The sequence below is a fragment of the Haliaeetus leucocephalus genome, unplaced genomic scaffold (genome assembly GCF_000737465.1).
Source record: "Haliaeetus leucocephalus isolate CR32 unplaced genomic scaffold, Haliaeetus_leucocephalus-4.0 Scaffold616, whole genome shotgun sequence".
Lineage (NCBI taxonomy): Eukaryota > Metazoa > Chordata > Aves > Accipitriformes > Accipitridae > Haliaeetus > Haliaeetus leucocephalus.
Genome location: NW_010973052.1, coordinates 3,598,045 through 3,616,060, shown reverse-complemented (window position 1 = coordinate 3,616,060; position 18,016 = coordinate 3,598,045). Strand labels below are relative to the sequence as shown.

The 18,016-nt window shown below is 38.2% G+C and overlaps 1 protein-coding gene and 1 long non-coding RNA gene across 3 annotated transcripts in view; one reads left to right on the top strand and one right to left on the bottom strand.

The window, feature by feature from the left end:
- Window positions 1–13,876, top strand: part of CEP295 (centrosomal protein 295kDa) — a 47,151-nt gene extending 33,275 nt beyond the window's left edge. For both annotated transcript variants that reach the window (XM_010578235.1, XM_010578236.1), the window contains 12 exons: window positions 111–217; window positions 1,776–1,914; window positions 3,376–3,609; window positions 4,700–4,854; window positions 5,111–5,273; window positions 7,628–8,268; window positions 9,051–9,224; window positions 10,376–10,493; window positions 11,307–11,510; window positions 12,066–12,174; window positions 12,721–12,820; window positions 13,524–13,876. In XM_010578235.1, coding sequence (XP_010576537.1) covers window positions 111–217; window positions 1,776–1,914; window positions 3,376–3,609; window positions 4,700–4,854; window positions 5,111–5,273; window positions 7,628–8,268; window positions 9,051–9,224; window positions 10,376–10,493; window positions 11,307–11,510; window positions 12,066–12,174; window positions 12,721–12,820; window positions 13,524–13,571 — 2,192 coding nt within the window. In that variant the 3' untranslated portion in view covers window positions 13,572–13,876. The remainder of the gene's footprint in view (window positions 1–110; window positions 218–1,775; window positions 1,915–3,375; window positions 3,610–4,699; window positions 4,855–5,110; window positions 5,274–7,627; window positions 8,269–9,050; window positions 9,225–10,375; window positions 10,494–11,306; window positions 11,511–12,065; window positions 12,175–12,720; window positions 12,821–13,523) is intronic.
- An 808-nt stretch (window positions 13,877–14,684) lies between these two features.
- On the bottom strand, window positions 14,685–17,775 carry LOC104838477. Its single transcript, XR_775068.1, has 3 exons — window positions 17,101–17,775; window positions 16,229–16,301; window positions 14,685–15,044 (listed from the first exon to the last, which is right to left on the bottom strand). It is a non-coding gene; the product is annotated as an uncharacterized LOC104838477 (long non-coding RNA).
- Between the last annotated feature and the right edge of the window lie 241 nt (window positions 17,776–18,016).

Below are 18,016 nucleotides of genomic sequence, written 5' to 3'. Positions count from 1 at the left end.
GACAGCAGCCGTAGAGTATTACTGCCATCTGTTGTTCACAAAAAAATTGCTAGCTGTGAACTCCAAAGTTGCTTTCTATTCCTTATTGCTTCTATTGCATTTGTCTTCAGCCCAGTCCCAGGATTTTCAAGTGGCTCAAAATTCACCAGTTCTTGCTGCTGAAGTTGGAGAGGGAATTACAACACATTCTGGACCATCATTCAGACTTGATAATACGGTTAGTCATATCAAAATAACCATATAACATAACTTTTTATTTTGTGATGAAGTCTTTCTATCTTGTATTGGGGGGCTAAGCCTGGGTGCTGTATTCTAGATGTAGCAGTATCACAAGTACCAAGTAGAGAGAGGTAGTCACTGCAATGGATCTACTGGCTATATTCCTGTTCATACAGCGCAGGATGCTGTTGCCCCCCTTTGCTGCCAGGACACACCGTGGGCTTTCGCTCAGCTCGCTGTCTGTGAGACTCCTGGGTCCTTTTTCACAGGGCTGCTCCCCAGGCAGGCCCCAGCTTGGACTGGTGCATGGGGTTCGTCTTTCCCAGGTGCTGGACTTTGCATTTGCTCTTGCTGAGTTTCATAACGTTCCTGTAGGGCCAGCCTCAAGAGGTCCTTCTAGATGTTAGCCCTGACATTTAGTGTATTGAATGGTCCTCCCGACTTAGTGTTATCTGCAGACTTGATAAAAGTATGGTGTCACCTCCTTTGGGTCATTGCCAAAGGTGTTAAAGAGGACAGGTCCTAGGACAGAGCCCTGTCATACTCTACCTGTTTCCCACCTCCAGGTAGAGTGTAACCCTTTAATTGCTGTCTTCTGAGCCTGATTATCCAGCCAGTCTCCCATTATCCACCCATCTCATCCATCCATCCAGGTTGTGACATCCAAACTGGGATACAAGAATGTTGTGAGGGACAGCGTCAAAAGCCTTGCCAAAATCAACACCAATGATATCCCCTGCTTTTCCCTCACCCAAAGATCCCATTGTTTTGTCAGGAGATAAAAACAGAATTTAAAAAATGCTATGTGTATCATGTACATTTAAAAGTAATTTTATATACACATGGTTTTTATGGGTATGTTAAATATATTTATGTAAGATAGTATATAATGAGAAATGTAGGGGAAGGTTTTCTTAGATTTTTGTCTTTTGTTTTCTTAGTACACGTTTTTAATTCAGAGTTCAGGAAGAAATGTTCACATCTAATTCTTCAAAATTTTGAAGTACGAGAACCCTCAGTCTCTGTTTTATGACTTTGTAGAGCTTACCTCAAAATTAAGGAGGATACTATTTTAGGATATTTCATATATTTTTAGTTTAGTATTGTAGAATTAAATTTTTAATCAGTCTTCTTTCTGTAAAAGGCTCAGTATGCAAGTACTTGTAAAATTCTTGAGGTTTTTCATGTATTGCTTATATGTTCCTCTGAGATCTACAATTCTACTCAAGTGGATCTGTGATGAGAAATAGCCAAATCTGACCACCAGAAGATAAAATAATCTTCCAGGTGTCATGATTTGTATGTAGTTCTGAGAGGCTTTATAACTCTGTGTGTGTATGTGTGTGTGTGGAGGGGAGGGGGCTGTTGGGGAATGATGTGTCTGAGACATTGGGTGTGAATGTTTTGTACTGAGCAACGATGAATCTGTATTTGCCTGACTGTGCAAAACATGAAGGCTTCTACACTTGAACTGAGCTCAGAATCAAATGTGTGGTTTTAAAGCTTTAATTATGGACATCTGAATAAATGCTAATAGGTATGTTATTTCATCCTAGGAAGTACTTTCTAAAGTAGTATCCACAAACTTAGGTTCAGAGGCTTTCATGCAAAGAATACCCTGTGACTTATCTTCAACAATTTCCACTGGAAGCTTTTTGACTACTGAAACATTGGATGTAAGCCCTGTTGACACTGGTAAGTGTTTGGGTTGTTCTTGTGAAAGGAAAATGGTGTATTCTCTTTGTTTTATAGCAGAATGGGTCTAACTCACTGGACGTAAGGTCATCTGAAATAGGCTAATGTTGAACTTCACTTAAGAATGATTAATGTGTCTTAGAGTTGAGTGTAACTGGAATGTTTCATTATGTGCTCATGATTTTTTTACTTCTGTAATAATTTAACCTCATAACACATCTGGTTCAGCAAAGGATATCTTGAGTTTTATTAAGCAACCGTAACGCTAGCAGTTTTCAAGTGGCAAAATTTTTTAAAAACCTGATCCCCAAATGATAATAAATTATTTGTGAAAATGTAATTTGAATGCCATATTGACTTTTAATAGTTTGCTGGGAAATACATGTTCATATCCTTTTTTGCTTGCAGTCTGCCTCTCAATCTTGTTAGCTTTTCATAAAATTAAAAATAATTCCTTTAGAATAAATACATAGTTGCTCCTCTGTATACTGACATTATCACTTCTGAACATGGGAAGGGAGTTTGAAAGTGATTAAGTAGTGACCTGTGGATTTATTTACTTTAAGGCTTAGTATTTTGTTAATCTGACACATACCTGATCTCATAAACAACATATGTGTTTGAGTTATTCCGTGTTTATAAATCAATTTTTGGAGACTACAGTTTTTACAGCCTGAGATTTCAGTGGCTCATTTTAACCCCAATGTTCTAAACTGGTGTTATTTTGAGTAATATACTTTATAACTCATGTGACAAATCTGTGTTTTATTGACATAAAAAAGCTGAAGAGAATTCTAAGATCACTTGTTTGTAGCTTTTCTTTTCCATTGTTTTTTAGTTGTGGAAGAAAAATACCAAAGGTTTTGGTTACTCAGCTGCATGAATAAATTTTTCAAGTCTAGCTGTGTATTCACCGTACACTCAGTGCTTAATAATGACCTTTTCTGATAGCTTTGTGCAATTCTTCTGTAAGTGTATACACAAAGAGGGGTTGGTGCGCTAACTAGGAACACTATTTTGGTTGCCTTGATTCCCTCAGAGTTCTTGTGTTGGTATTAGGCAATTTCTATTTAAGCATGAATAAAAATACTGCACGATGTCATAAAGATACTCAAGATCACATTAAAGGATTGCCACATTTATATGCAATAAGAGGTAAAAATATGCTATCTAGCATAAAATAACAACATTAATTCTTTCCTGATTTTATAGTTTCAGTATTTCCTAAGTCTACGTACTCTAAAAGTACTAAGCTGTACTGATTACTACCTAATGAGATATTATCAACTGGAATTTATGGAAATTTGTGGTAAGGTTTGTGGGAGCATTGACAGGAGACCATTAAAGAAACAAAATCCCAGAGCTCTTTATGAATATTTCAGGATATTAAGCAGTGTATTTTCAGATGACTTCATGTAAGTGGTGTATACGCAAAACTGAACATCTAGCTTACTATTTCAGGATTGTCTTCTGATAGTACAGAAGATCAAATTTTGAGAAAAACAGCAAGCCACCCTTGGAACTCCTCGCTGCTTTTTACCTTGCAGCAGAGGCAAAAGAATTTGTCTGGAGCATCTGAAACGCAGTTGCCTGAAGGAGAGATGTACCTTTGTAAAGAAGGTCAGGTACAGCAGATCTTGGGGAAATGTACTGGAGACTTGCACTCTTACTCAGAGGACAATACACGTTTCCAAGGTATTTGCCATTTTAAAGCATTTTTGTGCTGTGCTGTCGTTGTACAGAATGAGGACTTTACTCAATGTTGTGTGTTAGTCTGTATTATTTATATTCAACTTATATTTTAAAGTCAAGAAGGATTCTACATGCAAGAATTTTGATGCTTTGATGTTCTTCATGCTTTGCTTTATGTGTATGTCCACACAGCATAGTGTAGTGTAAAAAAAAAAAAAAAAAAAAGTCTGATCAGGTATCTCTATCTGATCATAGTCTAGTTCTGTGCGGCTTCCTGCTACTATGGCTAGGCTGTTTGTTATCTGTGCCAATTTTATCGCTTGTTTATGCACAGCTTTCGCTTCAGGAAGGTAGATACAATCATATATAATACTCCACTATTCAGGTAGGGTCACATAGTTGATGAAACATACATTAGCAGACTGGTGGGAGTTCTGTGCTCTCTAGAAAAATGTAACGGTTCATGAAAATGAGAACATCTTTATTAGTTATCATGAAGATAATACTAGTATTTTAATTTGAACTGCTTCTTCCTGGAATGTTTGAAAACCTAGAATCATAGAATTGTAGATTAATCTAGACCAGGAAGGACTTCTAGTTACGTGGTCCAAATTCTCCTTCCTGCTCACAGCAAAGCCAACTTAGACCAGGCTGCTTAACGCCTCATCCAGGCAAGTTCTGAATATCTCCAAGGACAGAGATTCCACACACTCCTGGGCAACATCTTAACAACTTTCTTCTTTTCTTCTTTTTATTTATTTATGTATGTATGTATTGGGAAGCCCATACTACTTCTGATGCAGTCTCACAAGTGCCGAACAGATTGCTTATGGACTTAAGCTTTTCATTAAAAAAAAAAAAAAATTGCATCAATGTAGCACTTTCTTGCTGCTTTTTGTACCTGCATTGTATCAGAGTGAAAGAATTGGATGCTGTAAAGATTTTTTTTTTTTTTTTACAAGCTAGTATTTGTATACCTGCAGAATTCTATATGCTTTATTTACTGCATATAGAAGTGAGGTGTGATATGTCTGTTGGGGTTTTTTTGAGGGGTGTTGGTTGGTTGTTTTTAAAATAACCTCTTTTCTTATAGCTCTAGCAGCTGAACTTGATTTTCCTGAAATGGAGAGACCTTTTCTGAACTTCCATCACCAGCTCTTTCAGCCTTTGGAACCAAGTCTTGACTCTGATATTTCATCATCCTGTTCTCAATACAGAATTTCACAAGACAGTAGAGAATTTAGCAAGGTACTACTACAGAAAAACTCTGATGGAGGAAATACTTTGGCTTAAGTTTTCTGTAAGATTTAAATGTATAATCCCTATACTGTCTTCTGTTTAGAAGAAATACAATGATTATTTTTTATATATGTAGAACTGGAAGTGTTTTTGCTGGTTGTAGCAGAAATGTGATCCAGAAATCAAATATTACCTTTAACTTTTTATCCTTCATATTTCTGAGAAAATGAATCTTAAATCAAGGTTTATTTTTTTTTGCCACTAGACTTCAAAATTTTCAACAAAAAGTCAAGACATGTCTACATTTCTAGAAGTGGGAAACTCCAGTTTGAATATACAAAGCAGCAATCTGCCTTCTAGTCTTGAAACAAATGGGCCAAACAACATTACATCAGAAGAAGAGGCTGTGAAAGAAAATGTTACTCCAGGTATGTACAGTATAGTCAGATCAATGCTTTCAAAATGAACCTGTTGCCAATATGTAAATACCAACCCTTGAGGTGGATTTGCTGTGTTGAAACAGGGAAGGAACTCTTCACTTCTCTGTCAGTCCTACTTTGAAATGTCTTAACTCTGCTGCTGCTCTCTCACACACTGTCTTCTCCACCACCTTTCATGGGTAGAACTCCTAAATTCTGTGAAGTTCTTTATTTCCTCACCAGTTATGACTAATACAAAAGCAGACTTGCATATTCAACTCACTGTAATGGATATTATGTTCCTTATTTCTTGTGCAGTAATTATGATGTTAGTGAAGAAATATCAACTCTGGCTGAAACTGTCAGTTTAAATACTTTTCCAAATATGTGTTTATGCATATCCATCATTTTGTAAGTTTGAGTAGATTAAGGAAGTTCCAAGAATTGATTAAAATTTTTCGAGGTTTATGTGTTAGAATCTCTCTGCTCTTACTCATTTGTCTTTTATACATTGTGTCCTTCAAGAAACTCTTGTATTTCCCTCTTCCACTGTTAAGTCATGTCAATAGTCGTCATATACTGCATGCTGTGATACTTAGTCTGATTATAGAATTGCTTTATCTATCTACAAAATAAAGGCGGGGGGGAAGAGAGAGGAAGGAATGAACTTTTAGATTACAATGTAGTTATTAATTTAGTAGATTAAAAGTTCATGATTCTACAGCAGCATTAAGTTAACTGCAGCTCATAGCAGGAAAAGTATTTTTTAATATTTTGCAGATTAATTCAAATTAACTTTATTTCATGTATTCTAAGGAAAAGGACCAATCTGAAATTGCAAATGCATCTAGTAGTAATCTAAACATTTCTGAAGCTCTTATTTACCAAGAATCAGGTATTTCAGCGTTTTAAGGTGCTCCAACAGAAAGCTGAACAGTAGTGGGAAATGCAGCACAATATTTTAAGTAATAGATGTATTTATAATGTAAATGTTCCTGGTCAATTATCTTTGTTATGTGCATATATACATACAATTTTTGGAAACACACACTATTCATGTTTAAAGCCGCAAGCAACTACTCTGTGTCTATTATACTTCTCTTTCTCTTCTTTCTCTTTAGCTGGCAGATGCTAGTACAAAAAAAAAAAAAAAAAAAAAAGCCAGAAGAGGCTTACACTTTAAGAGTACCTGTGGTCACAGCAAATAGGATTTAGGAAGCTCCCTTCTAACTTCAGAACATTTTATTTCTAAATTGCTTATAGAAACAATCTTCATGCCTTACATGTAACTGCAATATCTTCCCATCTCTTTAAGTGTTTTTATAATCCCAAACCAATTATTTTTGTGCTTTAAAAGGGTGGAAAAATAACATAAGAAACAGGCTAAGCAAGTGAAAACTATCTTGGGTTATCAGTTTGAGGTAGGTTGATATGTAAATCCATAATCTGGAGAATCCTCTAGTTTTGGGTGATGTTGCAGTGTAATTCCTCCCTCCCCATTAACAGCTATTATCAGGAGACAATGTTCTTTGTATATGTAAAACTAGGTATTTTATAGATGTCAAAGAATGCAAAAAAAACTTAAAAGGAAACCGTTAAAGGTTTATGTGATATATTCCTGCGTGTATAAAAAGCTTATTGATAGCATGATGCTGGAGTCTGTGTAACCAATTTTATCAAACTTAGGTCAGAGGCATATTTAAAAAAAATTTTTTTTTAAACAACCCTGTTGTTTGGCATATGCTATACTGCTGAAATCCCTCCTCAGTAATTAAAGTGTTGATACCCAATCTTTCTCTTTTCCCAGCCTCTTCTGGAAAAAAAAAATAGTATCTTTATTTGTATGTGTAGATCCTAAGGGAAAGATAATATAGGGTGCAGTATTGTAACTTGTAGGAACAGCAACCATCATTCCAATTTGGATGTTTTCTTCTACTTTGAAGAGTTTCTGCCCAAGTAATGGTGTTTTGGATTGTTTTCTTACTGTTTTAGAGACTTTGTTGGAGGCCCAAAAGGGACTCAAAGGACTTCCATTTACAGAGTATAAATTGTAAAATCCCTTGACTTCCAATGTAGTTATGTCAGCACCATCACAAAACCTGTCCCTAAACATATTCTAAGAAGCAATAAAAAGTGGTGTTTCTTGAAGTTGTTTTGTGTACAGTGAAGGATTCAGTTTATGTAATGCTAATGGTATTATGTTTGAAGAAACTAAAGCAGACTTTTTTTAAACAAAATTTTTCTTCCTATTTACTAGACTTATTACTATACATTACTGAAAAGTCTCATTATGGAGGGACTTTCTTAAAGTTGAAATTCTGATGTGTTAGCTAGAATTTTGACTCTTGGTAACTTTGAAACAGGATCTGAAGAATCTTTTCACCCACTGCAATTAGAATCTACTCTGAGCGATCACTGTCAGAGCGCTGATCAGCCAGTGGACCTTAACGCTATGTTACAGAGATCTTTTGAACAAACCCCTGGAATTAAAAAATGGGGCGATGATAACTGTATTTCATCTGCCAGAGAATACAAAGAATTGGCAAGAAATATGGAATGTATTAATCTCCAGTGTTCAGTGGAAGATCTGCGAAATGAAAGTCTGAATCCACTGGAAGAGCAAAAATCATTTTATCAGCTAAATAAGACACCAGTTACAGTGGATGAAACTTGCCCTCAGAACTTACTAAAAGAGACTGTGTCTTCTGAAAAATTACCTGTGGAAGCATTTGATAAGAAGTATGTGAAGCTTCCTGAAAAATCAGTTCATGTACATGAAGCAAATAAAGCTGTGGACTTGGATTCGCAGTGCAATACAAGTATAAAGGAGCCAGATAGAGGCTTTCCAGAAGTACAAAAATCTTCGAGGGTTCCCAGACAAACCAACTTGGAAGACTTAGACATCCATTTACAGGCTGTTGTACCGCAGAACGGTTCCTTCCTGGAAAGACATGAAAAACATTCTAATTCTGTGCCCAGAAGCTCATGTGGTATTCCAGTCTGGGTGAGTAAAACAGATTTCCAAAAGCGATAATTTGTGCAGGCTTTCTTGTTGGGTTTTTTTGTTGTCGCACCAAGTTATTTTAGACCTTTAATATCTGAAAGCTTGGCAAATGTTGATTTTTACAATTCTAGTTTGACTTGCATGTTTGCTGGACTTCTGCCCTACTACTTTTTTCAGATCATAGCACTGCAATAATTTGCAGTAGCTAAAATGAGGTAGATTTCCCATGATTGTTGGAGGAGCTATAGCGTCTCTGTTGCATCTCCCTCTCTTAGCATTAGTTGGTATAATGTATGCAGCTGTACTACATAGCATGGTTACTTAACTGAACAGCCCCTATCCCCATTTAGAAGCCTGAAGGAGGTAAATAATTTAACCAAAGCATAAGCAAACTTAAGGAAATACCTTTGATGTAGCTTTTAATAAAAAAAAAAGTTTGCCCTAGAACTAAGTGATTTAAATTTGAGGTGAGTGGGGGAGAGCTGGAGTTTTTGTTGCTGTTTCATTGCTTTGGGTTATTTGTTTGTTTTGGGTTTTTTTAACACTGGTACATCAAATACTTTGCATTGAACTTAGGTTCCAGGGTTTGCATACATCAAAACCTCAGGCAAAGTGCTCTTTCTGTATTTCATTTATTGCTTGGGGGCAGATTTTCGTTCTTCTACATGTTGAATGAGCCTCCTCTTTCTGATAAGATAACAGCTGTTGTTATTGCTGGAAATAGTGATTTTTTTTATTATTATTTTATTTTTTACACTGATATCTCTTAACTTATTTTCTAGGAGACTGAGTCAGGGCGTGGTATTATGGAAGAACCTGAACTCACTCTGGTAAGCTCAAATGACATCAGTATTGCAGAATCAGACATTGAACATACTAACCAAGAGAAAATTGAGGAGGATAAAATAAAAAACCTAGCATGTGTGGATCAGCGTGAATTTAATGTTTTTACTGAGGTGAGTCTTTATTATCTAATGTAATTCTGATTTTAACTTAATCATAATAAGGAGAGGCCCCACTGTAGCAGTTAGTCCACTTGTTGCACTTAGTTCTCTTGTTGCAAAACAAGAGAATGTTAGGGTTATCTGAGCTTAGTAGTCGCTTGGATCATCTTGGTTTGATGTTGTTTTTCAAACAGATCTAACAGATCTTAAATTTGGACTATATCTTAAAATCACTACCTTGTCGTATCAATGTAGAGGGTTTGGGAAGACTTGCTGAGAAACAGAACCATCTTGCTGGTGTTTGCAAGACTAAATTGTATCCCATTAGTTGAAGACTTGAATGAGAGGAGAGGGTGGGATAAAACAAAAGCTACAAACTAAACAGGAAAAAAAGGAAAAATCCCCTACCTAGTGGATGGAGCTACACCAGGACCAGACAACAGTTTGAGGTTTAGGGGAAAAATACGATCAGTTCATCATACTGCCGTGCTTAATTTGCCTGTGGTATGCTTTTTGCTCTTTGCTTATATAAAGCAAAGGCCATAAATTGTAGAAGGGCTGGTTTGTAATGAGAGAATAGTTTGGGTGCTGAAGCAGTAACATAGAACCAAGTAACGTGTGTCTGTTAGATGAACAGATAAGATGAAATCATATTTCAATTGCAGGAGGCATCTAGAAAAGATTGTAAAAGTGCCTAAGGATCGGTCTTCATAAAGTAATTGAAATGTGGGTAAGGTGGAGGTTGGCAGCTGGAGGCTGTACTTCTGCAGTGGGTGTTTCCTTCCAGCTGAGAATGGGGGAAGGAGACAGAGCAGTAAGAGTGATGGGGGAGAACCAGAGAGAGCAGGAGGAAAGAAAAAACACATCTGTCGAGATGAAATTATGCAGCCCTGTATTAAGAACAAGCAATTGAAATCTGGTGGGCAAAGGGTCTTTAATGGATTTTTTGAAAGTTTTAAAATGTTTTTAGAAAGTAGCTTTTTGATACTTTTACTACCAAGATCCATTTCTGATGGTTTTCTTGCATCTGCCATAAACACAAAAGAGTATGTCTTTTATTTGTATCGGGTCTATGCTAGTGGTACAGTAATACAGTAATACCACTTCATTCAAATTTGTGGTATATTTTAAGCATTTCCAATCACTGATCCCTTTTGAAACAGGAGAGAGAATTTTTACCGCTATCTCCAGACACAGATTATTCAGTGTTTGTAAGGCCTGACAGCTCTTCCAAAGCCTGGAGTCCCAATGACAGTCACTTTCCATCACATCAGACTGCAGGTAATTATGTGTAACTTCAGTATACTGATGCTGAGATAGAGAAGGTCTTTATTTATAGTATTAAAATCATTAATAAAATATACCTCTCCTTTGGAAAATATAGAGCTGCTTTTATGTAGGCAAGTGCACCTTGCTGTTCAGGCTTGGTCTGTAGTACGTTTGACTCAGGTTTAATATTTGTCTTATTGACAAGGAGGTATTGACTTGCCTCTTCCTGTGCCAGGCTATCTTTTATAAAAGTTCATAATATCTACAATACGCTGTGTTACAACACTGTGAAGTAACTACTTTGTTTTGAAAAAATCTGTTGTGTTTTGTGGTTTGTTGTCATATAGTTTATGCAGCTTCACTTGGGTTTCTTTTATTTCTTGTTAGTCCCTAAGCTCTGTAGCCAAAGAATGTCTTTTTTTTTCCATTCTGATGATAGTGTGGAACATCGGTAAAATATTGACACGTTTTTTGTCCAAGATGAACAGCAGTAACATGAAAGACCCGCACTGACAGAACTTGACTGTGTTGGGGACTTCTCAGGTCTTTGATATGTTTTGAAGCATCAAGATGCTTTTGATGCAGTATTTATCACAGTATTTGTCTTGGCAGGCCTGCTTACAGTTATTAGATTCCATAGACCTGAATTGCTGCTTCTTTGGCAAAATTAGTCATCATTCACAATGTCATTCTCTTAGTGTGATTTACAAAAGTAGTCAAGCTCAGCATTTTAGGAGAAATACATGGAAATGCATGACTTCTTAGACATGATATTGCTCATTGCTAGAAGTGAGAAATGTTCAGACTTTTAATTTTCTTTCACAGTGATGCTGCTCGAGTTTGCAGCTACACCTGGAAGTTTGCAAGAATCTTTTTTAAAAAGAAAGAAGAACTTCATCCAGAAATCTCTGAAAAGAGTAGAAGAAATAAAAAATAAAGAGAGAGAAAATGAAAAGCCAGAAACCAGACAGTTTCAAAGAGGAAAGTCTGAGAAGTTAAGCAGGCAAAAGGAGTCTTTTCTTATCTCTGGTAGGTTTGTCTGGGGCCAAGACATAGCATTAGGTATCTTTTTAGTTGCTGTTTTGTATCGAATAATAGATTTCACATTTGTTGCATCTTTGCTATTGCAGACTGGGATAGTCTTTAATTTGTTTTCTCAGGGATGTGGGGAGCTTTTTTTTTTCTTCCCCACTGTCTGGCTACCTCTTCAGTGTTGTAAAGGCCTTTATGGGTTGGTCCTCTTCCTATTTTCACAATCTGCCCAGGCATTTGTAGTCATAAGGTGTCTCTGCAGATAATAGTTTTTTATCAAAGAACAACCACATTAAGAGAACTGATGCATCTCTAATGTCTGTTAATAAGCATGGCTGGCTTAAAGTATAGGCAGCAGCCTAATGAGTGAGACCATGAAGAGTTATTCTTAACACAAGATGTCATCTCTGTTGTGTCCATTCTGCTAGCTTACTCCTTTTTTGTAAGGTCATTTGAAGATCTTTGAAAATCTCTCATGCTTTTGAGTTAGCTGGACTAAATATTTAAATTTAAGATATGTTTGACTTTTTAAATTTTTTTATTATTATTTAGGAAAAAAAGGTGCAGTTGCCAATCAGTTGAAGAAAGTAGGAGAGGTGAAAGTGTCTTCTCCAGAGGACAGGAAGTCTGGAGAAGTTGAAATGCACCAGCGTACTTCAAGGTATTGCATCAACACAAGTGGGAGAAGTTTGGATTGAAAAACCAGAAGTAGTTCATCTGTGCCTTGTGAAAGCTTCTGGTCAGTCAGAGCAGTTAGTGATCTTCCAGTTGGACCCAATGCTGCTTAACACAAAGGAGTTGGGAGAGAGAAGCCAAGTGTGTTTGATACAGGTGCCTGTTGGGAAATTCCCCTGCACAGCTGGCAATAAGAAACATGCCTGGCAGCCTGCTCATTTCATCATGCTAAGGCAGCAGCTGTGCCAGTCAGTGCATGAAACTAGATTAAATTTGAAGCAAAGATCACCATTGCACTTGGGCACTTACTAACAGTAGCATGCAGCAGGTACAACTCCTGAATGGGGTGGGGTTTTTACTAGATGCAGCTGAAGAGGAATTTGAAGTGATTCTAGATTACTGGAGAACTGAGTCAAAATTTCCTTTTGTAATTTCTAGCAATTGAGATGGTACAAACCCTTAAGCTTGTTAACTTATTCCAGCTTTGCCACTTTCTTCCTGATTAGACACAATTTTTTTCCTGTTTTGACAGACTTTATAATCAACTTGCAGAAGTAAAAATCAGAAAGGAAGAAAAAACAAGGCAAGAAACTTATGCTAAAAACAGAGAAAAGGCTAAAGAGTTTCAAAAGGTAATAGTCTGCTACAGTGTTGTACTGCCTAGTCAGTTCTCATGATTTTACTGAGCTGCTAATCAGCCTAATTGAGATGTAGTTCTGTGATGTGAGTGCAACTGAAATGGAGACCATCAAGCTGGTCTGTATTTTAAGTAATGCTGTTGGTATATCCCACTTAAGAATTTCCTCATCAACACTATGGTGGAGCTGAAATGTGGTTTAAAATGTGTGTCCACCTCAGGCTGAATTTTTCTGGTGACTTGAGGTTGAGCAAAAAGGCTGTTTGGGACCCCAGCTGCTAGAAAGTCTACCTGACAGAAGAATGGCAGTTTTTTTCTTAGTCCAAACTTGACTGAATTTCTATTATAAGGTGTTTTGGGGTTTGGGTTTTTTTGGCTGCTTTGGCAATGCTTCATATTCTGCCTAGCTGAACACATCTTGTGGTAGAATAAATTGTTGATCTTTTTAGATTGTTTTACTGATCCCATAATTAACAGAAAATGAGAGAAAGAAGTAAGCAGACCTTCCCCCTGAAATCTGTGGGTTGTGTGAAGCAGTGTCAGGAGCTGAATTCACTGCCCCTTTGTCCAGGCTTGCACTGTCCATTACTGATGCTCAGGTTACACAGGAGTAGTACCTGTGTTGTGCCCACCTCACTGCACTGGTTTTAGTGTGATCACTTAAGCTACACTACTGTCGTCTCATCATTTATTTGCAGAAAATGCTGGAAAAACTACGAGCCAAGAAGACTTGGAAAGCACTGTGACTGCAGAAGACTTTGATGAAGAGGGAACACTACTGTATTGGTACAATCCAAGAGACCACTGACTAATGCAGACTTCATTAAGTTAACTGCAGAGCCATTAGGAATCCTCAGCTTTAAGCTGCAGGAAAACCCCAAGTAAACAAAATCTGTGTAGTACCCTCCTGTTTTACTGAGATCACTACAGAAGCAGATTAACCACTGCTTTAAACATGGTTTGCCTCAGATTAAGTAAGTAAACTGACATTGTGAAAAGCCATTCTTCATGTGTGTTAGCATTTTAAAGGGAGATCATACTAACTTTTGTAATATATGTGTATAAACTATTTTCAAATAAAGGGTTTGTTTTTTTTAAGATTGGCACCCTGAGGATTCAAAACACTACTTTCTTCTGTGAAGCTGAAATTTTTATCTGTTTGTGGCACTGTATGATTTCAGATCAGGAACTGTGGGTTCCTGCAGTCTCAAGAGGTACATCTTAAAGCACCTGAAGGCAGGAGCAGAACAACCTTACATTGTTACTACTTCCAAATGTATTTTTTTCTATCCAAGTTTCCTGAGCTCCAATTCAGAGCTAAGTAATTACACCATCAGACAAATTTAAAGCTCAGTGTTCTAGCAAAAGTTGAATGTGGTTACCAGCAGGTGGAAGAGCAGGGCCATTTCATTGAAGTTGGTCCTGTTTAAAATGCAGCAGAGAGGTCTTAGGAAAAAGTCTTCAGTTAGATGTACTGCATGTACAATTTGTTACCGCCTGCCAAGTAAAGAGCACAAGCCAAAATCAGCTTGTCAGTCCATGGAGTGAAGTGAGGTGGAAGCTTTTTGCAATGCTAAGATGAGAGGTATAATATGGATTGTCTCTCTCATCTTCACCCTGGTGGTTCTGCAAGGGCTGCTCAGGCTCTTACCCATGACTCTTCTTATGATCAGAAGGGAAGAAAGAGCCCAAGCCCACACTTTGCTACCAGCAAGCCACAGGTGATCATCAGCCATGAACACACCACCTTTGCTTGCTTCCAGTATAGCAACAGGAAATAATCCCAGGCTGCAGCTTTCAGAGATCAGTTTTATTTCAATACTGTGACTTTCTGTACAGAACAACTACTTCTCCAGAGCTTTAGTACAGTTGAGTTCAGTGATAGGAAGTGAGGGAAAACAGCTGGTGAAGCCTTTTCCAGTCAAATCACAACTCAATACACTCAGCTTAGTGAGTTAGCTCTTCTGCAGCACAAAGCAGGCAGCTTTGCCAGATCTCCCAGGAGGGCAAAACAGGCAAGTCACAACTGAATGGGTAAGGGCAAAGGCTCCCTGTGCTTCTGAACTGGTTTCCAACAACACACACTACTGCAATTTACAAAGCAGCAAGGGAAGTTAAAATGAATGTTTAATTTTAAGTTAACTGCAGTAAACACTCAAGATAGATAAGGTTCTTTCTTGGAAGAGCTGTGCAGTTCCTTGCAGTAACATCACCAGGACCTGGGAGAGGAAAAGCATCTATTAGCACTTTTACTCAACAGAAAAGCCATTTGAATGCTGTTGTCTTCCTCACACTTGGCATAACATGGTTCCCCCAGTCTGTAGCAATTTAGTTTCAGGACATGGTGCTGGTATAAACACAGTAACACAGGGAACATGTGCATATATCCCCCTTTACTGAAATGTTATGGGGCAAGAGCATGACTTCCAGTGCCAGCTCCCCAAATATCATAATTTTCTGTTTCCTGTAACTACTCAAGAGTCCCTGTAGCATGCCCACCCTGCACTTCTCCCTCACCTAGTTGTTCCAGAATTATCCACTCTAAGACTTCCCTGCAGCTCTAGGAATGTATCATTGCCAAGGGAAAAGGAATCACAGAATCATTTAGGTTGGAAAGGACCTTTAATATCATCAGGTCCAACCATTAGCCTAACACTGCCAAGTCCACCACTAAACCATGTCCCTAAGTGCCACATCTACACATCTGTTCAATACCTCCAGGGATGGTGACTCCACCACTTCCCTGGGCAGCCTGTTCCAATGCTTGATAAGGCTTTCAGTGAAGAAATTTTTCCTAATACCCAATCTAAACCTCCTCTGGCACAGCTTGAGGCCGTTTCCTCTTGCCCTATCACTTGTTCCTTGGGAGAAGAGACCAACCCCCACCTCACTACAACCTCCTTTCAGGTAGTTGTAGAGAGCGATAAGGTCTCCCCTCAGCCTCCTTTTCTCCAGACTAAACAACCCCAGTTCCCTCAGTCGCTCTTCATAAGACTTGCGCCCCAGACCCTTCACCAGCTTCATTGCCCTTCTCTGGACATACAAGCTGCAATTAAGTTACAAGACTGCTCATGCCACAACTGTATCAACCTGTTGTTCTCCACCTTCACATGCTGCAAGTCAACTCATTTCAGAATGAAACTGAGCAGCCTCTTCCCTACATGAGCATCTCAAAAAACATGAGGGCAGTAGATATCCTTTTTCACTCCAAGAGGCCTCACTCCATAAGGTATATCTCCTCACAAATAGACCATAGCACACACCAGGTGTCCACGGCATCCTGCAGAGGATTTCAATATGCGGTCACCGCGTTAAGAGCTGCTGGGTTTTCCGCCATGCAAACCCTCTTTGAAGTGACCTTGAATTTCTTCTTAGTACCATCAATTTTGCTAAGCACTCTTACCTTCAGACTCACTTTGGTGGCACTCAGGTGGTGTTTCTCAGCCCTCTGACATGCAGGGACTTGGTAGCAGACACTGTAGGTTGAACAGGCAGGTTTGGTTAGTCTAAGTGAAGAGTTAACATAGAAGTTGGATGTATACTGCATGGAGCAGCCTTTTGTCTCCCCTTTTTGTTTCAACCATCCTCCTAACAGCAGCTTCTGGAGTCCAAGTTACAAAGGTTCCAACTAGAACTTTTGTTCCTTTGTAGCTTAAGTGTTGGAGGTGCCCAAGGATACAGCCATATACCTACACTTTATTCCTTTATTCCCAGCAGACTTAGCACCACATCATATGGCAATTCAAGAGTCTGATGGGACTTGCTTTACGGTCATGTCCACACTTGCCAGAAACAGCAACATTCTAGCAGCCTTGGTAATGACCAGGTATGCCCCTCTCACTGCTGTTACCACCAACTTAAATCAATATTGGAGTTTCCCATCCTTTCTTGTTACACACCAGTCAATCATGCCAGTATGTAATCCAAGCCTAACCAACAAGCCTAAAATCTGTTAAAAGCTCCAAGCACAGAAGGATTCCTCACAACCAGTAGCGGTCTAAGTCAGAAACTAGTTCTACAAATTGTTGCAGAACTGTGACATCCATTTAAAGTATATATACACACAAGAATGACTCACAGATAAGCAACCTGCTCAGATACTGCCAAAATCTGGGGTGATCACTGCCCAGTCATCTCTGCTACTGCACAGCCATTTCTACACTTTTCTAGAACAGTTTACTGAGGTTTCAATGATCTAGATAGTCATACCCAGTTAACACACAAACTGTAAAGTAGCATGAAACCATCTGAACTGACTAGTAACTCAGCACTTACCTATCAAACAGGTTGTTACCATCTTCCACAGCTCATCCTTTTAACACAGCAAAGTTCACTTTGTTCTGTACCTTAAAGCACCTGTGAAAAAGAAGAAACTGAATGCACTTGCCAAGTTTCAGAGGCCACTATCCAGTGCTCACACTGGAACATGAAAATAGAAAGCAAATACATTCAAATCCCTGAAGAGGACAAAGACTGTATCAGCAAAAATACCAGGTTTAACAGACACAGCAGAACAAAAACCAACGATGCCAAATGCTGAACTACTGTAGCACTGTTTTTTGAACATCCCATCAGAAGAATGCTGCTGGGTGCAGATACCATACAGTGCAACAGCTGCAGTACTTCTTCATCCACAACTGCTCATTTTAACATTCAAGCTTTTTGCACCCACCAGTTAGTGCCTAGTGATAAACTACACTAATGCACTCTTCATTTCACAAAAGCTGCCATACAACTAAGAGGGAAAACAGACTCCATGAATTTCACCTTATATGATCAGCAGCTTCAGAATTCCTCTAAGTTTTTATATATCCCTACCAAAAAGGATTTATACTTCTTCCAGAATATTTTGCTTGTTTTACTTTAGACCCTGCATTCTATAGAACAGAAGCCAAGAATTTTAATTGTATAGTAGGTAAACTGGCTGAACTGCTCAGAAAACTCTTTAAAACCCAAACTTAAAGCTATAATCCAAATATTGCTGCTCAGTATGAAACTATCAAGCATTTTTTGACAAGACAAAAATGCAGCATGTTTATGAAGTTACTTCAACTTCAAACAGACACCAGTGCTGTCTCTTCTTAGCTATAGCCATCAAAACAAGAAATCATCATCACTCCTTTGTGGTCAGAAGGGAAGTTCACTGTTTCAAGCCATCCAAAAAACTCAAACCACAAGAAACAGTGTTAGA